We start from the raw sequence: 24757 nt of genomic DNA, 5'->3' as shown, positions 1-24757 counted from the left end.
GGGAAACTAAGGCAGGGCACTCAGGAAAGACCAGCCCGGGTCCAGCCCAACATCACTGATGCTCCTACACATCCTCACCTTGGGGTAAAAAACCAAGGCTGTTCAGCCCATCCATCCCCATGGCAGCCCCAGGGCTGGAGGCTGGGCAGCAGCGCCCTCCGCCCACCGTCCGACAGGCCTGAGGAAACCGGGGTCATGAGTCCAGCTGGGCGGGGCAGCAGCAGGCTGCCTGTCGACATGCCAGCGACACCCACGCGCCACCAAGGCGCCGCCAGGGCTGGCAGGAGCCCCTGGGCGGGGTGGACAGGCACCGGAGTCTAGGGGTGGCCAGGCAGGCAGGTGCTGCTGCCAGAAGAAGCTGCAAAGGTGGTGGGCAGCCCCAGGCTGTCACTGCCGCAACATCACAAGCTGCAGGTTTTCATGTTTTATTGTAAAGCAACAAAAACTGTAATTACACTCCCCTTCTCCTCTGCACCTCTGAATTCTGTGCCATCTTCTCTACCAGGCCAGGCAGGCACAGGCAGGGCACTCAGAAACCTTGGCCCAGCTCCAGCCAGCAGGGACCTGCAGGCCTCCATGCTAGACAACAACGGTCCGCACCTCAAGCTGACCCTCCGGCGAGGCAATGACCAGCTCGCCCGCATGCTCCAGGATCTCAATGTCCTCTGATGACACCATGGTCACTGTGGCCTGTTCAGTGCCATTTGCACCTGCTCGGGCCGTGAGCACAGTGCCCTCACTGATGGCTGAGGCCAGTGTCATGGCCACCTGCTCCGTCAGGCTCTCAGGGGTGGCGATGGTGATGGTGTCGGCAGCAGCCGCTTCTGGGACCGGCCCCGCCTCCTGGTCCACGGTGACGTTCTGCACGATGATCTGATGCCCGGCGCTGGCCTGGTGCACGATCTGTTGCACCACCTTCATGATGTGGCTGTCCACCTGCGGGGGCCCACGGCTCAGCCCAAGGGGCTGCGAAAGGGAGCCAGGCCACCCCACCCCTCACGCCACCCCTCACCTCTGTCTGGGTGCCCTCGATGATCTCCGTGGCTTCGCTGGTCTCAGCATCGTCTGCAGTGGCCTGCGCGGACAGTCAGGGGTCAGCCTTGGCTGCCCCGGGCCCTGTCCCCGCCCACCGGCCCTACACACACCTCAATGATGTACTCCTGGGTGTCCGCCACCACGGACGAGAACTCCACTAACACCGTGTGGGGGTCCTCTGCGAGGACGGTGGTGGCCGCCGCGGGGCTCTCCTCAGACACCAGCAACTCCTCCACCTCCAGCAGGCAGCCCCCTGCCGGTTGGGGGAGCTCCGTCAAGACTTGGTGAGTCCCGGCCCCTCGCCCCCTCCCGCTGTCTGCCACCCGGTGTCCCAGACCTTTGGTGCGCAGGTGCCGGTTGAGCGTGCCGTGCTCGGCAAAGCCACGGCCGCACTTGTAGCACTTGAAGGGCTTCTCGCCCGTGTGGTGCCGCACGTGCCGCACCAGCGAGCCCTTCTCCCGGAAGCCGCGGCTACAGAACTGGCACACGTGAGGCTTCTCCTCCAGGTGTGTCCGGAAGTGCACCTGCTGGGCATTCTGTAGAGACCCCCTGTCAGTACCAGCCTGCCCTCAGCCACCAGACTGTGCTCTCCCCACCCACCTCCAGGTTCAAGTGAGGGCCTAAGCCCGAGACTGCGCAGGCTGGGGGTGACAGGGGACAAGGACGGACAGTGTAGGCAGGGAACAGGGCACATCTGGCCCCAAGGCTGGGGAGCTAGAGGATGGAGGGGGGCCGGCACCAGGGTCCTGGGGCCAGAGGCCCACCTTGGTCTTGTAGCGCTTGCCGCACTCCGGACAAGGGTAGGGTCGCTCATCTGAGTGGACGCGCCGGTGGCCACGCACGTGGGCGATGGTCTTGTAAAGCTTCCCACAGTCCCCACAGCGGAAGCGGCGCTCGTGCACATGCACCTCCTGGTGCTTCTTGAGCAGGTAGGCCTTGGGGAAAGCCTTGCCACACTGCATGCAGGTGAACGGCCTCGGCCCTGCAGCCACACGCTGCATCAGGCCCGGTCCACCACCCTCGGGCCCACTCGGCCACCTGCTGCCTGCCCACAGGCCACCCTGGACACCCACTGCCCACAGGCCATCCACTGCCCACGGGCACACACCCTCCTGCCACCCACCTGCATGGCCCCTCTTGTGGGCCTCCAGGGTGGCTGCTGTCGGGAAGGTCTCACTGCACTGAGGGCACGGGTGTGTCCTGGGCACAGCTGAGGGCTCGCTGGCCACCTGCTGGGGGACCACAGGCAGGCCTCCAGCACCCACTGCAGGCTGCGCCCCGGAAGTAACAAGGACATGACCACTGGCCCCACCCTGGTAGGCTCCCTCGTGGCCCCAGGGAAGACAGGCAACAGATCAGTGGACAAAGTCACAGCAGAAAGAGACACCACTCTCTGCCACAGAGTGTGAGGAGCATGGTGACCAAGCCCCCAGGGTGACCAGGCCTCCGGGGTCTGGCCCCTGAGGGAGTGAGCCGGCAGCGCAGGCACCTACTGTCTCCAGCGGCTGCACCTCCAGCAGCGGCAGTTGCGGGGCGCCATCTCCCAAGGGCTGGGGACTGGACCCGGCGGGAGGGGCTGGATCCAGGGCCCCCTCCTCCCCAGCAACCCGCTCGAGGACGATGCCAGAGTTCTGCATGGCCTGGTGCAGCAGGTTCTCACGGCTGCCCTCGCCGGAACAGGGAAGCTCTTCAGGGACTGGGGGCTGTGGGGCAAGTGGAGGGAGGGAGGCTGGCCAGGCAGCCAGGCACACTGTAGCCCACCTCACTCTCCTCCCTCACCCCTGCGCTGCGCTCTGGTGTGCTGTCTACTGACAAGCTTTCCCTGCCACCACCTCCTACCTGCCCTGCACCCAGACTGAGCACCAGGAGGCAGTCCAGAGGGCAGGGTAGGGGTTCCTGCTGGAGACACAGCCCAGAACAAAGCCTGGTACTGAGCGGGCAGAGGACAGAGCAGCCCTACGGGGGTCCCCCAGTCTGCTCGCACCTCTGGGGCCAGGGCTTTCATGCCCAGCGGCAGCTCCTGCATCTGGACATGGACTTCGTGGATGACAGTGCCCTTGGCATCTGTCACCAGATGAATCACGGGCGAAGTCTCCATAGGCTCACTTGTCACCGATGATGATGTAACTGTCCCCACAGCAGAGGCTCCAGACCCTTTAAGGCAGAGCCAAGAAAGTCCTTAAACAACCTTCACACACACACACCAGTGGGGTCTGGGCCAGCAGCCCTGACTGGGAACGGTAGCCCCGGCTCCCCGGGCCCACCCCGACCCTGCTGACCTGCAGGCATGTCCTCTTGGCCGACAACCACATCCTTGCTCATGCTGAAGCGAATTTTTTCCGTGCATGGGGTAAGAGACTTGAGATGCCGGGTCAGTGCACCTGACTCCCGGAAGCTCTTTCCACATTTGGCGCACTTGTAGGGGCGCTCATCTGCGGAGAGCACCGAGTCAGCCCCAGGCAGACACCCGGAGCCAGGGCACCCCAGCCAGCCAGCAGGGCGCTGTGTGGCTCTGGCCCTCAGGCCCCAGCCAGGCTCACCCGTGTGCCGCCGGTGGTGCCGGATGAGTGAGCCCTTGGTGCGGAAGGAGGCCCCGCAGAGCTTGCACTCGTGGTCCTTGCGGCTGCTGTGGGTGACCATGTGGGCCTTGAGGATGCTGCCCTGTGGGGGAGGGGCAGCGAGGCTCAGGCACCTCCCTGGGGGCGCAGGCAGGAGGCCTGGCCCGCCCGGCCCCCGCGACTCACCGTCTTGAAGGTCTTGCGGCACAGCATGCACACGTAGCGGCCGTCCTTGTTCACCAGCAGCTTGACCTGGGCCTGCTCACCCTCCCCAGCAAGCCCCAGCGCCTGCCGGTGGGGGCTGCCTGGGGCCTCCGCCATCTCACTGTCCCCTGGCTCTGCTTCAGCACCCACAATGACCTCTTTGATGTGCCCACCACCTGAGGAGAGGCAGGTCAGCCTAAGCTTTGGGACCCACCAGACTCTGCCATGGGATCCCTGCCCGGGGAGACTGCTGGGGCCCCAGCCCCAGGACATGGGCTGTGCTGCTCTGGGAGGCAGCCAGGGAACTGCTCAGCCGCTCCGCAGTCAGCCTGAAAGAGCAGGAGACAACCCCGTGCCCGACTCCCCTGAAACGTGTCCAGCAGGGAGACCCACCAGGAGCTCAGATGCCCCATCCCCTAAGCCAAGAAGACACACAAGTCCTGGTGACAAGGTGCCTGGTACACAGACAGTGGTCGGGCCAGCCTGGCTCACTGACATCTGTCCTGCTCCAGTGTAGAGGGAATGTGTCCGGGGGTTACACTGCTAGGCTGCTGGCAGGCCCAGCCAGAGCCCCGTCCCCCCGCAAACTAGACACACTCAGCCTGGGAGAGTGAACGCTCTCCAGACACCTGGGACAGTCTGAGGAAAGGAAGTGGGGCCTTCGCACTTCTCACAGGGTGCTGAGCAAGTCTGACAATGTGCAAAGCTGGGCTGTAAACACGCTTCATGTTTTCTGCCCATAAAAATGACAAGTGGGAAACAGCTGTGAAACCACTTCTTAGACACCGTCTGGGTCGGCTTGGCGTCTTGTTTTGACAAGCCATTCTCTTGAAACAGAGTGAAAGCGCCGTGACTCAGAAAGAATTAAGGGCCTCTCTTGCCCGTGCCTTGGCTGATGTGCTCAATGTCCCAGAAACAATCTTCCGAAAGGACAGAGACCTCTGGCCAGCGAGGACGCGAGGAGGATGCGGCTGCCCCAGATGCAGAGAGGAGACACGATCTGTCTCCAAGGGAGAGGCAGGAGGGCCGGGGCTGGGGGTATGTCCAGCCCTGGCCCCGCCCTGGCAGCTGGTCTCCACACAAGGCCAGCAGGAGTCCTGGCCAGCCCTTGGCCCTGCCCCTCTGAGCCCAAGCACTGAGGCCAAGGGGCACACTTAGGGCACCCAGGTGCCTGCCAAGGGAAATCCCAAGGGTGCAAGAGAGGCACAGGTGAGCAGTGCCCGGAGGGACTGCCATGCCGAGCCAAGACCTGGAACTGCTGGAGGTCGGGGTGGGAGGAAAGGGGCCTGGAGCAGCTGCCGGAGCCCAGGGAATGTGGGCTCCCAAATGATGCCACCCCAGAAACCAAATGCCCTGCCAGGGCTGGAGCACGCCTCACCTCCCACGTGCACGTTCCTATCCCTCCTATCCTAACCAAGACGAGTGTCCTTGTCCTAAGAATGCCAGGGGAAAAGCAGCACAGAGACCAAGACTGGTGTTCCTGCTGCCTCCCAGAGAGCAGCCTGTGCCCAGCCTCCCTTCCCAGCCCAAGGCTAGCCTCCACCGCAGCTCCTCCAGCCTCTTCCCGCCACAGCCGCTCCCCAGGGCTTCCCAAGGCCAAGTTCGACCTGTTGCCCAGACCTGGTTCCTGTCCAGCTGCCCACTCACCCGCCTCAGCCCCTGCCCAGCAGGCAGCCCCAGCAACAGCCATGCCCTTCCCAACTTCCCACCACATCAGGCCCAACCCAGCTTCCGTCCCCGGCACGTGCACACCCAGCCACTCATCCCCACCCCTGGGACAGCCCCTGGCTCCCATCTGCCCAGGCCCTGGGCTGCCCTTTGAATGTACCCCCTGCATGCTCATCTGTCCCCGATTAGGGAGAGCTTGACCCAATCCAGACCTCACAACACCCCCTCTCCCCTGCACATCAGTGAGGCACTTTAACTTAAAACACAGCCATCAAAGAGGCTTGGCTTGTATGCTCATAAAAGCTGTGCGAAAACCAGGGCACCAACCACCACCCCCGCACCAGAGTAAGGAGGTTCTGGGGAGGTGCAGGCTAAGGTCAGGCAATGAGTCACGGCCCTGCAAGAGCAGCAGGTGCTACCCGGTCTGCCCACGCCCACCCGCCAGAGCCACTGCTGGGGCAAGTGGGCCATCCTAGAGTGTCCCCGGTGGGTGCTTCCTGGAGGAAGGAGGGGAAGATTCTGGGAGGACCAGGGCAGGGACAGCTTGGGCAAACACACAGGAGAGAGCAACCAGCTCATGATTAAGCACAAATCCAAGATTCCCGATGCCAGGGTGTGCCCCAGAGCTGCCCAGACCACCGTGGACACACTGAGGAAGGCCCTGGTTCCCCGTTCCTGGCAAGGCCTCGTGCCCAGTGCTCCCTCCTGCAGGCTGTGCCCTGGGGAAGGCTCACAAGAGCCCTCAGCCCCCTCCTGGCCAGGCCTTGCTTTTGGTAGAGAGGAGGGTACAGGCAGCAGAGGGCCCCCATTCCCTGGCCCTGACCACAGCTGGCTATCAAGTCAGCGATGCGTGGACAGCTGACTCACCAACCGTGGCCATGCCTGGCTTACCAACGAGGTCCGGTGCGTGGCCAATGTCCGTTGCCAGAGAGGCTGCCTCCACCACGATGTGGGCCACGGTGATGGGCTCCTCTGGGCCGGCTGCCGCCGGCACCACCTACCAAGGGGAGCAGGGGACAGAGGGGACTTGTCTGTAGGCTCCAGAGTTCCTAGAGAAGCGGCCTGGGCTCCCTGGGCATGGAGCTGTGGAGGAGAGGGCCCACGGCACGCAGAACTGGGGACGGGGCTCTCTGCCCCCAGAGGACCACCGCTTGGAGCCTGACTCCCAGCCTGGTCCCTCCTACCCAGGGCAGGGGTCAACCCCATCACCCCAATGTCTCTGGCCACCAGGGGCTGACCCGGAACTCTGAACATCTGCGGGGAGGGACCAACAACTCTGGAATGGAGCCGGGCTAGTTTGCGGGAATGAAGGTGAAGCAGGCAACCCACCAGCCCCGGCCAAGGGGTCCCAGGCCCCTTGGGCCTTCCTGGGGGAGAGAGCCCCTCTAGGAGGGGCAAGTACAGGGTCAGAATGAGATGACCTGGGTTCCAATGTCATCTGGGCCACTCCTTGCTGGTAGCCTAAGATCCTGACTTCTCTCTGAGCCTCCTCTCCTATTCTCTACGATGAGGATACAAGAGCTCCCACCACGCAGGGTGCTGCGGAATTTATAAGACTGTGCAGCCCCAGGCATGTCAACGAGGTTGGCCATTTCTATCAAAAGTGGGGGGACCCACAGGGTCGTGCTTTGTTTGTGGGACTATGTGCCAAAAACACAAAAGCCACCATGATACCCCCAAGAGAGACCGCCACACTCCAAGAAAGAAGGGACACCAATCCCCTAACTGTACAGGCTTCAGCCAGAGGCTGCTGAGAAGGCTGGGCCACCCCAGGCAATCCAGGACACTCCAGAGCAACATCGGGCCCTTAGGGACACAGCCCAGACCTTCCATCACCTACAGCCAGATGCCTGCCCTCTGCCCGCCCACGTATCCCCAGGAACCAGCCTCACAGGTCTGTCCTGACACACTGCCTCCTCCTCCTCCTGTCAGGTGAGCCCAGGGAGGGGCTTGTGCATGTGGCGGCAGTGGGGTGGGGGCTCACCTCCTGGCCCAGCAGTGTGGTGGTGGCAGGGGTGGCGGGCAGGGCCTCCGGAGGGGCCCGCTGGCAGGCCTTCTGAATCTTGTGCTGAACGAAGTCTTCCAAAGCAGTGAACTCCGCCTGGCAGCGGCCACATCTGTGCACATCGTCCTCATCTGCAATGAGCCTGCTGTCAGCAGGGCCTGGGCTTCCCCTCCAGCCTCAGACCAAACTCACCCAAGTCTGGCATCAGAACCAGAGTTCCTTCCCCAGCCCTCCCAGAGGATAACACACGTGGGGGCCCAGGACCAGGGAACCCTAGGGTGGAGCCCCCATCCTCTGGAGTTCTGCAGGAGCAAGACCCACCCAGGGAGTGCAGCATCCAGCAGGGCTTGGCCCTGGCCACATGCTGAGTTGCCAGGATCCCCGGAGGCTGTCAGGCCCAAACCCTCTGTTTTAGCAGTGAGGGAGAGAGGACCTGGAGAGAGACTGGGAGGCAGAGGGATTCCCCGGGCAGGTTTGGGGACAGTAGAGGACTGGGATTTAAGACTGTTGGGGTGTGGATGTGCCCTTAGGCACCTCAGTGGCCTCTCTAGGTCCATTTCATCATCTGCAAAATGGGCTGACCCAGTGCGTGTAGAGGGTACAGTGGGGGCTCGGAGGCTGATGCCCACAGCAGGGCCCTGAGCTGTGACCATGCTTCTCACTGATTTGGGGCTTCACTGGTTCCCCAATGGGCAGCACCCCTGCTCAGACATAGACGCCAATGGTGGAGCTTTCCAGAGGGGTTCCATGCCCCAGGGCCACTGCACCTGAGCCCCTCATCATCACCGTGCTGGCTCCACGTCCTGCAGGAGAGACTTCATGCTGAGTCCCCACTGTGGGCCAAGCACTTCACTGGGGACATCACCAAATCCTGCCAGCACCCTAGGGAAATGGAGATGACTATTCCCATCCTAGAAAAATGATTTGAGTTTCAAGGTCACCCAACCGCTGAGTGCTGAGGCCGGCACCTGAACCTGAGGGTCTACTCCAGACGCCCTGCTGTTTGCACCAAGGGGTGGGGAGCTGTCCCTTCTGCTTCCACAAAAGTCTGCCAATTCCCACCACCTCACATTCAGTCCCACATCAAGGTCAAACCCAAGCCTGGTGCAGGGAAGCCTAGTCAATTTTTTTTTAAGTAATGAGCAAATAAAAGGCCAAACCACAGCTCTGACTTGCCCACAGGCCACCTGACAAAGCGTGCTCCCCTCCCGATGGCTCACAGTCACAAACCAAGCACTGAGGCGCCCAACACCCTCTTAACCTTCCCGCCCCGCTTGCCAAATCTGACTCGGCACCAGGGTATTGCCATCAAAGGAGCCCCTACCCCATTAGAAGACACACCCAGCCCACGTCACTGAAAACAAGGGTATGGGCAAGCCCAGCAACCTCCAGAGGGACCCCTCTCCGTGTTGGCACTGCCCCCCTCCAAGCTGGAATAGGAAGGGACAAGAAAAAAATGCACAGACTATGAATCCTGTGGGCACAAAGACAAGACCACCCTAACTCCAGTACCACTAGCCAACCTTTCCCTTCCTGTCTGACCCCTTCTACAGCCTCATGGGACAAGCTCAGAGAGTAGAGATCCAAGCTATCTTGATATCTCCAAGATATCAAGATATCTCCAAAAGCTATCAGTGCCCCCAAGAATGAGTCCTTAGTGTGTGTCCGACACCATTCTCGGGGCTTTACACGCACACTCTATTTTAATTCTCACGATCCTCCTACGAGATACAGAGCCCAGACAGCAGAGAGGCTGAGCTGTGGAGCTTCACAGTCCTGGGATCCAGTCCAGTCCTTGCTACTTACTAGCTGAGTGACTCGGTCACGTTCACATCTCTGAACCTCAATTTTCCTCATCCCCCCAAAGGGGAATAATGATAATAATAGCACCCACCTCTCAGGATTGATTTGAGAATGAAAAACGCTGATGCAGAGTAAGTGCTGGGCATATTATGGGCTGCAGCCGCCACCTCATTTTGTAAGGGGAAATGGAGGCTCAGAGAGATGTAGTCACCCTCCCAGGATCAAAGAGCTAGAAAGTGGCAGGTCTGCGACGGAGCCCACAGGCCGGCTGCAGTGGCACCAGCTCTCTTCCACTGGGCTCTGCTGCCTCCCCACGGACAGACTCGAGCCCCGCCTTCCCGGAGCCTCCAGCCCCACCCGGGCCAGAGCCCTAGCGGCCGGTCAGATGCAGTGGGAGGGGGCCCGAGGAGGGAAGGGCCCCGCACGGCACAGGAGGCAGAGGGGGGCCGGGCCGAGGGCCTGAAGGGGCAGCGCTGGCGGTGGTGGCGTCTGCGAAGGCCTACACGGAGAGCCCGGAGGCTTGGGCACCTGTGAGTACTCGTGAACACGCACCCGGGCGCGCGCGGGGGATGGGCGCCCCGCAGGCGAGGCCGTGAGGGTCAGAGAAAACCTGGGGGGCTCGTGGCGGGCTGTGCAGTGCCCCGTGCGGTCCGCGCGGAACCTGGGTCTGGGAGGGTCTGTCGCGCTCGCAGCTGGGGCCATTGAGGCCTCCGCCAGCCCAGGCTGAACCGCCCCCACCCCGGCCGCGCCCAGCCCGGTCTGGCCCCGTTACCTTCCTCGCTGAAGGGCGCTGGGAAGCCGAGGAAGCCGCCGGGGGCCAAGGCCGCCGCCGCCGCCGCTCCCGCCGCGACCCCGCCCTCGCCCGCTCCCCGCCCGGCTTCGGCCCGGGCTTCTGCCGTATGAGCGGCCGTCACCCGCACTGCCATCGCGCCCTCCATGTCGCAACGCGCCGCAGGAAGATGGCGGATTTACGACCGTGTCGTCATAACAACGGGCCGCGCCGAGGCCGGAGCTAGGGAACGACGGGAGGAGGGCGGGGCGGGGCCAGAGTGGAGTTGACAGACAGGCGGAGAGGCGGGGCCTGGGGAGGGGTGTGGCCTGGGACCCACTCAGAGAGCGGGGCAGGGGAGGGGCGTGGTTACGGCGGAGCCGATCGCGGGGCGGGGCGGGCGCGGCTCCCGGGCCCCGGAGCCAGCGCAGGTGCGGCGGGCCCCGGAGCGGACGGGGCGGGAGGTCGCCCCAAGGAGCCGGGGTACGGCCCCAGTGATGCGGTGCCCGCTGCTCCCCTCACCCCCTCTCCAGATGGTTACCGGGTCTCGGGAGGACCCGAGCCGCTCATGGGCGGCTTTGCGAAGCCTTTTATTCTTTTATGTATTTTTAAAATTGAGGTAAAAAATTTACCATTAGTGACGTTACCATTAGTGGCGTCCACAGTGTCGTGCAACCACCACCTCTGTGTAGTTCCAGAGTGTTTTCATCATCCCAAAATGAAACCTGTCCCTGTTAAGCAGTCGTTTCCCATTCTCCCCCTGCTCCCCGCGACCACCAGCCCGTCCGTATGAATTTACCTATTGCGAACGTGTCGTATAAATGGAATTATTGACATTTTGTGTCTGGTTTCTCTCACTCAGCCTAATGTTTTCGAGGTTCATCCATACAGTATGTGTCAGTACTTGGCTTGACTTCAGTATTATTATAACTGAATAATATTCCATTGTAGGGATAAACCACATTTTATTTATTCATTCATCACATTTGAGTCGTTTCCACCTTTCTGGCCATTGTGAATGGTGCTGCTGTGAACATTCATGTGCAAGTTCCATTTCTTTTCTATAAGGTAATACTTAATTAGCTGTTTGAAACTAAGTCCTTCACAGGGTAGCTCATTTAAGATAGTCATCCACATTTTGAAGATGAAAAAGCTGAGGCCCAGACTGATAGCACACTTCCCAGGGGCGAGACGGGCACAGGTCTGTCCAGAGCTGTGGGCTGGGAACCCACATGGCTTGCCCTCCCTCCACACTTATTCTCTGTGGGCCGGCCAGATGCTGGGTGCCAGGGACTCGGGGCCATCAGACCCACTCCCCTCCAGCAAGGCCAGTCTCTAGGGAAGATGGACCACAGACACAAGGAGGGCCCAGGAGAGAAGCGTGCCCCCCAGCAGGGAGAGGGAAGAGCACCTGGACAGAGGTGGCCTCCAGGCTGGAGCTGCCCAGCTGGGAAACGGGACCTCTGCCTTGGCAGGAGCTGGGATGTGCGAGAACAGGTACAGCCATGGGCAGTCAGGCCAGGGTCACGATGGGGCTGCTCTCTGCAGGTAGGTTCCGAGCCACTGCAGGGGATTAAGCAGAGGGAACCATGGTTGGTGTTTCAGGGGGATCCCTCTGACTGCTGAGCAGAAAAAAGACCTTGGGGCCCCAGCAGAGGCAGGAGAGGGGCTCAGGAAGCCACTGGATCCAGGGTGGATGGTCTCTGAGAGGGGCAAGCAGGAGGAAGAGCAGGTTGGGCTCGGAGCACAGGGATCTGGGGGGCTCCCAGTGGGAGGGGGACCGGAGACAGCTGGGTGAAGTGAAGCCAGCGAGGAGGTGAGCCCAGAGGCCAGGTCACTGCCCTTGAGCCTGTGCTGGAGGGTAAGAGTAGCCGGCATCCAGAGGAATAGAGGGTGCTACGGATGTTCCTCCCCTCCGAAACTCCTGAGGAAACTGAATCCCCAATGTAATGGTATTAAGAGGTGGGCCTCTTAAGAGGTGATTGGGTCATGAAGGTTCCACCCTCGTGAATGGATCAATCCATTAATGGGTGAAGGGTTATCTCAGGAATGGGTCAGTTATCTTCACAGTGGGTCTCTTATGAAGGCCAGGTTGCCCCTCTCTCATGCCCATGGGATGCCCTGCGTGCCTGGGGACTCTGCAGAGTCCTCACCAGCAAGAGTGTGGCCTCCCCAGATGCAGCCCCTCTACCTTGGACTTCCCAGCCTGAAGAACTGTAAGAAATAAATTTCTTGTTTTTTAGAAATTACCTAGTCTCACATATTCGATGACTACGATTGGGGGGAAGGATTCTGAAGGCAGAGGATGGCCTGGGTGTGGATGGACATGAGGAGAGGCTGGCCCAGGGTGGACCTGCAGGATAGAGGGTCAGGGCCGGGCCAGGGCTTCTGTTTGGTTACTCTCCAGGGGTCAGAAAAGGGCATCCTGCCAGGTGAGTTCTGGGCCCTGCCTTGGACAGGGCAGTGGAAGGCAGAGTGGCCAGGAGCAGGCAGCAGGACTGGAGTCTCCCTTCCCCCAAATGGCCCCTCTCCTACCCTGCCCTCAGCCTGGGCTCTAGCTGAACCATGTGTTGACTTTCTGTGGCCATACCTAGACAGGAACTCTAAAACCCTTTACAATATCTGCTCAATCTCCATTGGTTGGATGTACTTTGTTTAGCCAATCCCATGTGGAACATTTAGGCTGCATCCACTTTTTTTTACCAATTGAGTCCTTTTTCAATGACCCTCTTTTTCACTTAGTTCATTGTAACATCTGTGTAAACACGGATTAAATGGCTACTTGTATTTTCTAATACAATGTAAATCCATGCAACACTATTAAGATAAATACTATCTGTCCTTGTACCACTTAAAACCATCCCCCATTCCGCAGATGGTACGAGTTCCTCACTTGGGGAGATACTAGTGCCATCCAGTCACAGGTGTATGTGTGCCTCCTGTGTGTCAGGATCACATCGTGGCAGGTTCCTCTCCCATCCAGATGAAGGGCCACCTCATCCTGTTCCCACCCATGGTCAGACCTCCCCCATAAAGGGCACTGTCCCTTCCAGCCTCCTCCATGACCTTGTCCACAATCATCTTCTCTCTTACTCCTGGCCATCCCACCTCTCCCACTATGCCAGCTCAGGCCCTACCACCTACTGGCATGCAGCACACTCAGAGGATGTAAAACCAACCAGATGCAGCAGAGCTTGGCTTCCGGGTTGACAGAGTTTAATCCCAACTCAGCATTGTCCAGTTGGTGACTCTCTGTGGCTCAGTTTCCTCATCTATAAATGGGGATACTAATAATCCCTGCCTCTCAGGGCTATCCTGCGGTTCTGACACGCTAACGCAGGCGAGGGGCAGTGGTTGCTGTCCGGATGCTTCCTGAGTACCCAGCAAACCAAGGCAATCGGACAAGTATTGCAGGAGCTGAGTCACCCCCGGACCTCATCAGGGTTTCCTACTCTGGTCGTTGTATCTAATCAACTGGATGGTAAACGCAGGGTTTGTGATTCTTGTCAAATCCAGTTCTTCCCAGGGCCAGCCCGACCACCAAAACGAAGCATGAAGACTCGAGGAAGGTGCACTCCTGCAGTAACACTTTGTAGGCCCTGCCCTTGTAGCGAGTGATCCCTGTCCTCCCGGGGTTCCCAGGCCAGCAGAGACCAAAAGAAATGAGAGAACTTTCTGGGGTGTTGGAAATATTTCATATCTTGATCCGGGTTATGTTTACGCAGGGCTATACATATCCACATGTAAAAACTCCATCCGGCTCCACACTTAAGACTTTCGCCCTTCACTGTGTGTTATACCTCAATAAAAGTTAATACCTAATAATTGACGGTGACTCCAGGGACCAACTGAGTGCTACATGATAGGCAGTGTCCTTTTAGACCCTAATGCCACTGCCCAGTAATTATCGGCCCACGTGACAGGGAGAGCCTTATTGCAAGGGACTGGGGGCGAGACCGCGCGGCCCGCTACGGAGGGCGGCCTCGGCTGGCTCCAGAACTGGAGGGCAAACCGCCCCCGCGCCGACGTCGGGCCCTGACCGTGCCCAGGACGCAGGCACCGGCCCGGGTGCGGCCCAGCCGAGGTGCGGACGTGACTCCGACCCCCGCGGCCCCGCGGCCCCTCCCGCGCTCCTGCGGAGAGCCCCGCCCGCGAGAGGAGCCAGCCAATGAGCAGCCGGCCCGGCCCACGGTCACTTAATCAAGGGCCTCCGTCACCTAAGCTGACCACTCGCCTCCAATGGGCGCGCTGCCCTGCCGCCTCCGAGAGGCCGCGACCTTACGTCCCGCGCCGGCTCTCCAGCGCCCTGCAGCGTTTCCGCAGTGGGCGCTCCACTCCGAATGCCGGTTGGCGCCCCACCAACCAATCGCCGGCGCACCCCGAGCCCGGCAGCCAATGGCCGCCCGCATCCCCGCCCCGGGCCGCGACGGTTGGCGCTGAGTTCCAGCGGCCCGCAGGAGGCGGGGGCGGATTGGCGCAGGCAGCGGCCAATGGGAGACGCGCGCGAGGCGCGGGGCCAATGAGTGCGCCGGAGGCGGGGCGGGCGCCGCGGCGGGCGGCTGTGAGGAGCGGCCGGCGGCGGCGGCCGGTGGCGGCGGCGGGCGGCTGGCGGCCATGGCGGAGGCGGAGGCCGGCGGCGACGACGCCCGCTGCGTGCGGCTGAGCGCCGAGCGGGCCCAGGCGCTGCTGGCCGACGTGGACACGCTGCTGTTCGACTGCGACGGCGTGCTGTGGCGCGGCGAGACGGCCGTGCCCGGCGCGCCCGAAGTCCTGAGGGCGCTGCGGGCCCGCGGCAAGCGCCTCGGCTTCATCACCAACAACAGCAGCAAGACCCGCGAGGCCTACGCCGAGAAGCTGCGGCGCCTGGGCTTCGGCGGCCCGGCGGGGCCCGGCGCCGGCCTCGAGGTCTTCGGCACGGCCTACTGCACGGCGCTCTACCTGCGCCAGCGCCTGGCCGGCGCGCCGGCGCCCAAGGCCTACGTGCTGGGCAGCCCGGCCCTGGCCGCGGAGCTGGAGGCCGTGGGCGTCGCCAGCGTGGGCGTGGGGCCCGAGCCGCTGCAAGGCGACGGCCCGGGCGACTGGCTGCACGCGCCGCTCGAGCCGGACGTGCGCGCGGTGGTGGTGGGCTTCGACCCGCACTTCAGCTATATGAAGCTCACGAAGGCGCTGCGCTACCTGCAGCAGCCCGGCTGCCTGCTCGTGGGCACCAACATGGACAACCGGCTCCCGCTTGAGAATGGCCGCTTCATCGCGGGTCCGTGCGCCCTGGGGGCGGGCGGCTGGGGGCCACACGGCGGGCCCCCTGCCCCCTCTGACGCCGGGCGCTCCCTTCCCCTTCCTCTCTGCCCCGCAGGTACCGGCTGTCTGGTCCGAGCCGTGGAGATGGCGGCCCAGCGCCAGGCGGATATCATAGGGAAGCCCAGCCGCTTCATCTTCGACTGCGTGTCCCAGGAGTACGGGATCAACCCGGAGCGCACCGTCATGGTGGGAGACCGCCTGGACACAGACATCCTCTTGGGTGTCACCTGTGGCCTGAAGACCATCCTGACCCTCACTGGAGTCTCCACTCTAGGGGATGTGAAGAGTAATCAGGAAAGTGACTGCATGTCTAAGAAGAAAATGATCCCTGACTTCTATGTTGACAGCATAGCCGACCTTTTGCCCGCCCTTCAAGGTTAAAGATTCAGTGTCTTTAATCTCCAGAATAAAAAAAAAAATTGAAAATCAGTTACCCAAATTTATAGGTGGGGCTTGAGCGTCTGCTCAGCTAGGTGGCTTCACAGAGTGTAATTGGAGTTAAGCAAAGGGATTGGTTGTTAACCTTGTAAGTAAACGTTTTGGGGGCGATTTTGTTTAGAGATGCTTGTATTTTAAGATGCACTTTTAAGCTTGGAGGGCATTGAGGGAGCAGGTTCTGGGCCTTGAGTGTTGTTGGCAAGGGCAGCCTCAGCATCTGCCTAGGAGTTAGGTCACCTGGGGGCCTGCTAACGGGGCTGAGGCGGGTCTAGAATGGTTTGTTGTTTATTTTGCTGGAAAATTCACTCAGGGATCAACTGCCTTGAAGGGCAGAGAGGAGAGGCTGATTATTGTGACTGTTGTGAGAAGCTTGCAGAGACGGAACCAAGGCCCCATCAGTGTGACTGTCCAGTAGCAGAGCCTTCTGCATCCCCACCCCTCACTGCAGGGTGGGAATGGAGGAGGGGGCTGCTCCCAGGTGTTGTCTTCCTGCCCTTGGGGTGTGGGCTTCAGGGTGCTGCACTCGCGACCTTTCCCCTCCCCTACTTCTTTGAAAACCGCTCTGATGTCACACTTGAGTGTCTGTTCCGTTTTAGATATCCAGGGCTGCTGCTGCTCATGCACAGTTGCCCAGTTCTGTAAACTCAGCCAGCTAAACCTCAGCGCTCTCAAGTTTAAACCCAGGTGACTTGGACTGAGTGTGGTGTTGGCTAAGTGGCCAAGAGGGCATGGATGCCTTCAGTGAACTCTGGGCTGCTGTGCAGGGAGCTCCAAGCAGTGTTGGTACCAAAAATTGCTTTTTTAACTTTTGAACAATTTTGTCAAGTGGTGGAATTGAATTTTAAGTGTGTTGATTAATAGCTGTGCTCTGTCTCATAGGGAAAATCCCACTGAAGAAGCCTCCGTGGCCTGCAGCCAGCAGCAGGGCTAAAAGCACTTGTTGGCCAAGGAATGCCTGTTGCCCAGGGCTCTGGGTGGGGGAGGAATGAGATGTCCCAAGAACAGGAAGTCCTTTTATGAACCAGTCTCTTCCTGTCCTCCCGTACCCTGGGTTGGGGCAAGGCGAAGATTAGATGCCGGGGATTAGATGCCGAGTGGCCCTTGGGGCCACCCACCTTGGCCCTAAATTCCTGTGTAGGTGGCCCGCAGGAGTACTGGCCGGGGCCATCAGGTAGCCCAGGGTTCTTGGCAGGGGCTCTGCCCTTTTCTGCCTGTTCCCTGAGTCCGCAGACCTTTAACAGGCCTGACAGGCAGACTCAGCAGCACTTGCAGAGCAGAGCCTGGGAAGCTGTTCCTTTTGGCTGACTCCTTCCCGGCGCCTTGCCCTGCACCCAGTGGCTTCTCCCAGCCCCATGGTCACAGCACTCCTTCACTTGTTCACGGAGGGTTCCCAGAGCAATAAAGGGTGTCCTGAGCCTTCAGTTCCTCCCAGGCCTGGGGGACCGGCTGTTTGGACTGTGCCACAGGGCAACATGAGGGCAGCCGCGCCTGTGAGGTTGGTGGTGCTGACGTTGGCTCTGCGAGGTCGGCTCAAGGTAGGTCTGGATATTGAGCAGGCCTGTCAGGGCGTTGTCACCCACACCAGGAGCACGTGGCAGGTGCGGCAGGCAGCGACACTTCCCTCTTCAGCCCACCACCCAGGAGTTTGTGTGTCCCCTGTCTCCGGCCCACAAGGGCCATTGCACTATGTGACCCTGAATGCACATTAAACTCTTAAACCTACAATGACTCGGGCATTCCTTGCTCTTGTCTTGCACTAGCGCTGCACTGAAGTGGCAGCTGTCTAGCTGCAGGTGGGAGCAGGGAGGGATAAACGTGGAAGGCTGGACTGGGATTCCAGTTTCAGAGTTGGAATGCTGTCCACCCCATTTCACACCCATTACAGAGGAACAGGTTCCAAAGAATCAGGAAAAGCAAGATAAAACGGAAAGCGGAGAGGGAAAGGGCCCCAGGGTGAAGCTGGTGGAGGCAGGCATGCCCACGGTGGGCTGCCATGCAGCAGCTGGATGGCCAGAGGCGCAGGGCAGTGAGCGGAGCTGAATTAGAAACTGCCCTGGGGAGGACACCGAGGCTGTCCTAATGGTCCTGGTGCGTGGTCCAGCCTCTCGGAGCCTGCTGTCAGCACGAGCTCTGCATGGCGCCCGTCCTGTGTTGGTGAGGGCAGGGGAGTGGCTAGGGGTGCACAGACCCACACCGCTTGTTCACTGAACAGGCATTTATTGACAGCTTGCTGTGTGCCAGGGCCTGTGTGTGGCCCTGGTAGTCTAGAGGTAACCTGAGAGACTTAGACACCTCTTCAGGGAAAACTAAATCTGTCCCAACCAGACTTATCAAGTTGCCCTGCCCAGGCCTGGGCTGCCCTCCAGTCAGCAGGCTGGACTTGATTTCCACGTGGCTGTGCCCTATACCCTCCCAAACCCCGTGCTCTGCAGTCTGCACAGGCCAGGTGTCTGGAGAGCCAGGCCTGGTGACAGGCACCCCCAGGTGGGAGGAGGGGACTGTCCTGGCTCTGACCTGGACATCAGATCCGGAGCTGGGCAAGAGGTGGTGGGTCAGGAGGGGAGGGGTCCAGTTGTTTGGCTCATCAGAGGCGTCCTGAGGTTTCCTGGGCGAGGCGGCAGGCAAGGGGCTGCAGACAATCGGCGCATTGTCAGCAGGGGCTGCAGCATGGAGCACGGGAGCTGCCGCACCGAGAGCCCCGGGCCCAGGCCCGCAGCAGTGAGTGCCTCCCACGCTTCTGGGGCAAGGACCCAGGGGATGCCCCAGGCAGGGCAGGGGACAGAAATGCCCACCCTACCTCTGCCCCTTCCTTCCCTGAGCAAGCCTGCTCCCTGGTGTCTAACCCCAGTGACCCACTGACCCCAACGTGCCCCCAGGTGAAGATCAAGCCCTGCCACAGAGGCTGGAGAGCCGCTGGCCTGCTGCTGCTGCTGCTGGCACTGGCCACTGTGGGGGCCGTGGCTGGGGGGCTCCTTGGCTTCGCTCAGGGCACTCCTAAGGTGAGCCCCTCCTCGGGACTAGGGGAAGCGGCAAGGGAGGCCAGCACATCCCAGCCCTCCAGAGAGCCAGGGCTGGGGGCAGAGGGCCCGTTCGAGGGATGTCGGAAACCCCACAGCCCAGCGCTGAGGGGTATGTTGGGGCTGCCCAGCTGAACTCCAACTTCCCACTCCCAGCCATTGCTGCAGATGCTGCGACTGACCCTCGCAAGCCCCCAGGTACCCCGGTCCAACCAAACCATCCTGGTGGACATGGCCCTGAACGCAGCAACCATTACAGTGACTCCACCTCAGAGCAACCGCAGCTGGGTGGTGCTGTTCGACGGGCAGAGCGTGAGTGGGCAGGGAGGGGTCACCACCACAGGTGTCTGGGGTGGCCCTGCCTCACGCCCCTGCCTCCCCAGGGCTGCATCTGTTACCGCCCCGAGGAGCACCAGGCCTGCTTCCTCCGCCTGATGGAGGACCGGGATCGGGAGACCCTGCAGCTGCTGGTGAACACCTCGAGGGTGAGCAGCCCCCGCTGGGCTCAGCCCAGGGCCAGGGGCCAGACAAAGGGTCCTGTGTGCAGGCTGGGCCAGGGCAGGCTGGGGCTCTGGTTTCAGGGGAACAGAAAGCTCTATCTTCCCTTAGCTGGGGCTGTTGACAACAGCTGAGGGAGGGACCGTCAAGGTGGGGGCAGGGATGCATGGGCCCCATCAGCCAGAGGCAGGGGAGGTGCCCCCATCCCCAGCCCACCAGACCCTTCTCTGCAGGCCCAAGGGTCTCGCACCCCCAGCCAGGACACCCACTATGCCCAGGAGCTGCTGGCCGTGCAAGGGAGCCATGAGGTGGACCCTGCCCGGGTGGGGGCTTTGGTGCAGCACCTTTGTGCAAAGACCCCCATCTACTGGGCCCGTCGAGCAGAGGGTGAGTCAGGGCAGCTGTGTGGGGAGGCTCCTCCGGACAGTCTGGGGGGCTTGGGGGAGAAGCCCTTCGGGAATTCATGGAGCCCCCTCCCCCCAGGGCCCCAGAGGCAGCGGTTGATCTATCTCTGCATCGACATCTGCTTCCCAAGCAACATCTGCGTGTCAGTCTGCTTTTATTACCTCCCAGACTAAGCCCTCTGGCCTGGGCCAGCCCAGCCCCTGTCCCCAGTCTAGTGGGCCGGCTGGGTCACCAGCACCATGGAGGACGAGGACAGCTGCTGCAGGGACTAATAAACCCTTCCACCTGGCTGTGGTGGTGTTCTCTGTGGCCTCCGGACCTGACATGGGTGGGGAGGGGAAGGGAGGGGAAAGCACTGGCTTGGGGGGGCACCAGCCTCAGAACCCACTAGGCAGCTCCAGCCCGGGGGGTCCAGACTTTCTGAGAGGAGTGCAGGCCATCGCAGCCCAGTCTCGTGCAGCCTGGCTCAGGCCACCTCCTGGACCCTGTCACATCCAGATAAGCAACTGGGGGCTGAGAGAGCCCAGGGCAGAGCAGCCTGCAAGTCTGGGCTGGCCCAGGGGAGCCAGTCAGGCCTGGTTAGCCTGGGCGGGCCGAGGCTAGCCCATGGGGTTTCACTCTGACCTGGTGCTATACAGGTACATCCAGCCGGTGCCACCTGCACCAGGCAGTGCCAGCGGTCCGCTGCCTGCAGTCCTGAGGGGCACAGGCTAGCCCAGCACGCTGTCGTTGAAGGCCAAGCAGACGACAGCCTTCTGGTGGCCTCCATACTCCCTCTTGATCTCGCCAGTCTCCACGCACCAGAGCCGGGCCAGGTTGTCCGAGGAGGCTGAAGGGAGGGCCGGACAGCAGCTCAGGGCGCAGGCCAGGCTGGGCTGGGCCGCCTGAGGCGGAGGAGGAGCAGCAGCCGTGGCAGGCTGGCCCCGGAGGCCTGAGCAGGGTGGGCAGGGGTGGGGGAGGTAGGAGGGCTGGGCTTACCAGTGACGATATACTGGGAGTCCCCCGAGAAGGCACAGCCCCACATCCAGCCCCGGGACGACTCCCCAGGGTTACCGCTCCTGATGCTCAGCTCTGTCATCAGGGAGAAGTTGGATGTCCTCCAAATCTTGCACGTCTGGTCGGCTGAGCAGGTGGCAAGGAGCCTGGGGGCAAGTGTGGGGTGTCGAGCAATAGCCTCCCACCCTGCACCCCCATGCCATGCACCAGGTAGGCCCCGACCCATCAAGCCCCCAGCCCCAGGCAGGACCTCTCCTAGGCCACCAAGCCCTGACGCACGTGGAGTCGGGGCTGAAGCGGCACTGCAGAGCGTAGCGTGTGTGGGCAGGGATCTTGGTCTTGGGGATAAGCTGAGTCACCTCGTCACCAATGCCCCCAGTCAGATTCCAGACATAGCAGTTTCCCTACAGGGTAGGAGGCAGTCACAGGGAGCCTGGCCTTGGCCTGAGACTCAGGGAAGGATGCCCTGGGGACTCCAACACTGGGGGCTGGCTGTGCTCAGGGGCACACAGGCGGGCACCTCTGGTCCCACCTGTAGGAGGCACCTGGGAGGCCTGGCCCCAGGCTAGGGCCACATCAGCCAGCTAAGTGCAGGAGGCCACATCTGGCCAAGAACTTGCATATGTCCTCCTGGAGGATGTTGCTGGCCAACAAGAATGTGAAGAAGGATGGGGCAAAGGCACCCGACAGAGGGGACAGCACAGATGGAGACTGAAGGGGGGAAGTGTGGGGACATGGGGGGTGGTGATGCACTGGGATGGCAACAAAGTTAATGGGAGAAGATGAGGCTGGAGAGGGGAGCAGGGGCCGAGCCACAGCATCCCACAGCTGTGGTCAGGAGCCGGGCATCTCGGGTCCCCCAGGAGAAGCAGTCTAGCCAGTGTTGCTGAAGGACACTCCGGTGGCCAAGGGAGAATGGATCAGGGGCCAGGAGAGATCAAAGAGGAGGAAGGGAGGCCACAGAGAGAGTGTGTCTACTGTCAGGGGGAGATAAGGGTGACCTGGACCAGGAGGCAACAGGGAGAGAAGAGGGAAGTGGACAGACTTGAGAGGGGCTCTGGAGACTGAAGTGACCGCCGCCTGCTGTATGAGCTAAGGCAGGGTGCAGAGTGGCATCAGTAGCGACACCGAGGCTCTCTGGTGGCTGTGTGGGTGTTGGAGCCCAGGAGGGGGAAAAGCAAGCTTATGGGGGGAGGGAGGGGCCCAAGGGAATAAGCCCATCTGCAGGAGCTAAGGGGCTGCGTGCTGACCTGCACCCACCACAGGGACTCACGGTGCTATTGACCGCTGCCATGTAGCTGGCATCGGGGTCGATGTGGGCAGACGTGATGGAGACCTCAGGCTCAGGGATCAGCTGCTCATTGTGGTCTGTTTTCAAGTCCCAGATGTGGATAGCTCCACTTTGGTCACCCACGATGAGCTCTGCCTGGGGTGCAGGGGAGGTGAGGCAGGCAGGACCCCTGCCCTCCAGAGGCCCAGGGTGCTGGCCTCGAAAGTACCGCTCACCTGGTTGGGGTGCAGGCACACACAGTTAATGGGCGCGTTCACCTGGAAGATCCGCTGACACTGCAGGTTCCGGGACCTGCAGGGTGGGGGTGGGGGTGGGACCACACACCATCTGTGGCGGGTGCTGTTGCTGCCCCACCTGGATGACCTCTCCCTGGTGGATTATCCTTGTCCCTCTGCTGATGAGACATGCCTTGTAGGAAGCTCCTGGGAGCTTCCGCCCTCCCCTCCAGGGGCCAGCCTGAAGCCAGTGACTGACTGAAGGGGAGGAACAGGCTGGTCCCTGGCCTGGAGGCAGGACTAGCTCTTTGAAGCAAGTCACTCTGTCCTGCTTTCCTCACTTCCTGCAATAAATCAGCCACACAAAGCTTCCTGTCTCAGCCTCTGCTTGGAGACAACCTGACTAGACACAGTCTCCCGGCCTGGCCCACCCCCACCGCCAGGCAGCAGGCCCCTCCTGCCCAGCACCCCACACCTGAGGTCCCAGATCCTGGCCGTGCAGTCCTCCCCACCCGTGTACATCCAGCGGCCGTCCTCGTGGAAGCCCACAGACGCAATGTTCTTGTTGACGCCGTCGTAGCTGATGATAGGGTTGGGATTATTGGAGTTGAGATCATACATGCGGATATGCTGGTAACCTAGGGGGACAGGCTGAACTGAAGCTTGGCTGTGCCCAGCTCGGCCCACCAGAGGTCGGGGTCAGAGGTCAAGGGTCACGGGTACCTGCAGCAGCAATCATGCTGCGGTCTGGCGTGATTTCCAATGCATTCACCTGCTGGGTCTGTTAAGGAGGATGGCGGGGGAAAGGAGGCCCTCAGGGCCTCCGAGATCTGGCCCAAGCGGCTGCACCCTTCCCACGCTGTTTTACCTCCACCCGGCGTCCTGCCAGCACCACCCTGCCCGCCCGCTGGGTGGAGGATACGGAGTCCTGGTGCTGCACGGTGCGGGTGCAGATCCCGCTGTGAGCCTGCCAGAAACGCACGGTGTGGTCATAGCCCGCAGTGGCCAAAATGACCGGGTCACTGCCCACGGTGCCTGGCGAGGTGTTCATGGTGTGGCTGTTAGGGAGACTGAGGCTGCACAGGGCCCGTGATCGGACCGGCAGGGGTCACAGGTCAGAGCGACTAGAGAGGAGAGAGGGGAAGCAGAGGCACCTTCTAGGTACTAAGTGGATTACAGATCCACTAGGTGCTGACAGATGGCTATTATTGTGCATTTAGAGACGCGGAAACAGCGCTGATAGGTTCAGGGACACGCGTGACAACCCGTGAGGGGCAGCTCCGGGCTCCGGCGCGTGCTCGGTTCCCCGCCCCCCCCCACGGCCGGCAGGGGGCGGTCGCGCCCGGGCCCACTCTGCCGCAGGGGCGGGCCGCGCGTGCGCAGGGCGGCGGGCGGGCCCGGGGACGGCCGCGCGCTGCGGCTGCGCATGCGTAGCAGGCCGGCGGCGGGCCCTGGTTGGGGGCGCTGTCTGGCCGGACCCCCGAGCTCTCCTGTGCTCCGCCGACCGCCCTGGCTCCGTCCTGCCGGCCAGCCTGTCCCGGCCGCGCTCCCCCCGCCGCCCAGCAGCTGCTTCCCGACCCTCGCCCCGCGGCCTCCATACCTTACGGGCGGCTCCGCGCTGTGCCGTGGCCCAGGACGGCGAGGGGAGCCGGAGCGAGTCGATAGAAGCCGAGGCCGAGCATAGAGTTATCGATGGGCCTCTAGGGCGAGACCATGTGCGGGCGGGGGTGAGTGGGACGAGACCAAAGTTCTGGAACTGGGGGCTCCTGGACCTGGAGGCCGCTGCGGGGTGGGCGAAGGCAGCGGTTTTGTCCCCAGCCTTCTCCCCACTCGGCACCACCCCTTCTGACACGGCTGCCCATTTTCCAGGCTTGGACCCCCAGGCGGGGTGGCGCGGTCCTCACACCCTACCTACCTCCTACTCCACCGGCTAGGGTTGACAGGTCAAGCACAGGACTGGAATTTCAGATAAGCAATGAATAATTCTTTTAGTGTGAGTATCTCCCAAACATTGCGTGGGACATACTTATACTAAAAAAGTTACTTGCTTATCATGTAGTTTTATTTGCTGTATCTGTCACCCCAAGGCCAGGGCCTGTCTAGCCCCAGTCAGACCCTGGGGACACCCCCCTCAGCCCAGGAACCCCTCGGAACCACAGACACTCATCGTGCACTTCCATAGGCGGTCTTACCCCTGAGATGGGCTCTCCCACGGTGTCTTCCCACCGCGCTTATAATCAGGCCTGCACCCCCTCCTTTCCTCCCGCCACACCAAGTCCCTTGCCACCCACCCGGGCCCTGGGTCCCAGGAACCCTCCTTCCTCTTTCCTGCCTCGTAGCCTTTAAACACCACAAAACAATCCCAAACTCTCTCCTTGGAAGAGCCGTCCTCACTGCCTTGCTAGCTCCCTTCCTCACTGCCCACTCATTCCTCAACCCCTTCGATCTGCCTCTTACCCCGAGCTCTCCAATGAAAACCCTTCAAGGTCACTGGCAATCTCACTTTGCTAAACCCAGTGGATACTTCTCCTCCCACATCTTGACACGTCTGTGCAGT

At 61.5% G+C, this 24757-nt stretch overlaps 4 protein-coding genes across 15 annotated transcripts; 2 read left to right on the top strand and 2 right to left on the bottom strand.

Annotated features, from left to right (window-relative positions):
- Positions 1-409: 409 nt before the first annotated feature.
- E4F1 (E4F transcription factor 1) lies at positions 410-10338 on the bottom strand. Of its 5 annotated transcripts, none has more exons than XM_045541192.1 (14): positions 10046-10338; positions 7450-7601; positions 6357-6462; positions 3780-3973; positions 3576-3696; positions 3315-3467; positions 3020-3189; positions 2529-2738; positions 2159-2267; positions 1800-2017; positions 1373-1571; positions 1146-1288; positions 1013-1075; positions 410-936 (listed from the first exon to the last, which is right to left on the bottom strand). In XM_045541192.1, the coding sequence occupies exons 1-14, from the start codon at positions 10209-10211 to the stop codon at positions 580-582; spliced, it is 2361 nt and encodes a 786-aa protein (XP_045397148.1). In that variant the 5' UTR covers positions 10212-10338; the 3' UTR covers positions 410-579. The 5 variants fall into 5 exon arrangements, with proteins under 5 accessions (XP_045397148.1, XP_045397149.1, XP_045397150.1 ...); XM_045541193.1 differs by having other exon boundaries at positions 2159-2264; positions 10046-10327; XM_045541194.1 differs by lacking the exon at positions 10046-10338 and adding an exon at positions 8238-8563.
- Positions 10339-14585: 4247 nt separating this feature from the next.
- On the top strand, positions 14586-15769 carry LOC123631489 (phosphoglycolate phosphatase). Its single transcript, XM_045541182.1, has 2 exons — positions 14586-15296; positions 15396-15769. Exons 1-2 carry the CDS (start codon positions 14657-14659, stop codon positions 15719-15721), a joined length of 966 nt encoding a protein of 321 aa, XP_045397138.1. The 5' UTR covers positions 14586-14656; the 3' UTR covers positions 15722-15769.
- A 143-nt stretch (positions 15770-15912) lies between these two features.
- BRICD5 (BRICHOS domain containing 5) lies at positions 15913-19988 on the top strand. Of its 2 annotated transcripts, XM_045541191.1 has the most exons (6): positions 15913-18496; positions 18655-18777; positions 18952-19107; positions 19179-19280; positions 19527-19680; positions 19777-19988. In XM_045541191.1, the coding sequence occupies exons 1-6, from the start codon at positions 18446-18448 to the stop codon at positions 19869-19871; spliced, it is 681 nt and encodes a 226-aa protein (XP_045397147.1). In that variant the 5' UTR covers positions 15913-18445; the 3' UTR covers positions 19872-19988. The 2 variants fall into 2 exon arrangements, with proteins under 2 accessions (XP_045397147.1, XP_045397146.1); XM_045541190.1 differs by having other exon boundaries at positions 19527-19988.
- Positions 17991-23973, bottom strand: MLST8 (MTOR associated protein, LST8 homolog). Of its 7 annotated transcripts, XR_006733172.1 has the most exons (10): positions 23801-23973; positions 23123-23324; positions 22924-22975; positions 22676-22838; positions 22201-22276; positions 21968-22120; positions 20974-21098; positions 20677-20840; positions 20323-20527; positions 17991-18407 (listed from the first exon to the last, which is right to left on the bottom strand). XR_006733172.1 is itself a non-coding variant. In XM_045541183.1 (9 exons), exons 2-9 carry the CDS (start codon positions 23249-23251, stop codon positions 20409-20411), a joined length of 981 nt encoding a protein of 326 aa, XP_045397139.1. In that variant the 5' UTR covers positions 23252-23324; positions 23801-23973; the 3' UTR covers positions 19836-20408. The 7 variants fall into 7 exon arrangements, 6 of the variants coding, with proteins under 6 accessions (XP_045397139.1, XP_045397142.1, XP_045397141.1 ...); XM_045541183.1 differs by lacking the exon at positions 17991-18407 and having other exon boundaries at positions 19836-20527; XM_045541186.1 differs by lacking the exon at positions 17991-18407 and having other exon boundaries at positions 19836-20527; positions 22924-22972.
- Between the last annotated feature and the right edge of the window lie 784 nt (positions 23974-24757).

The sequence above is a fragment of the Lemur catta genome, chromosome 2 (assembly GCF_020740605.2).
Source record: "Lemur catta isolate mLemCat1 chromosome 2, mLemCat1.pri, whole genome shotgun sequence".
Classification (NCBI taxonomy): domain Eukaryota; kingdom Metazoa; phylum Chordata; class Mammalia; order Primates; family Lemuridae; genus Lemur; species Lemur catta.
The sequence above is the reverse complement of the archived record's forward strand: the minus strand, read 5'-3'. Positions and strand labels throughout refer to the sequence as shown.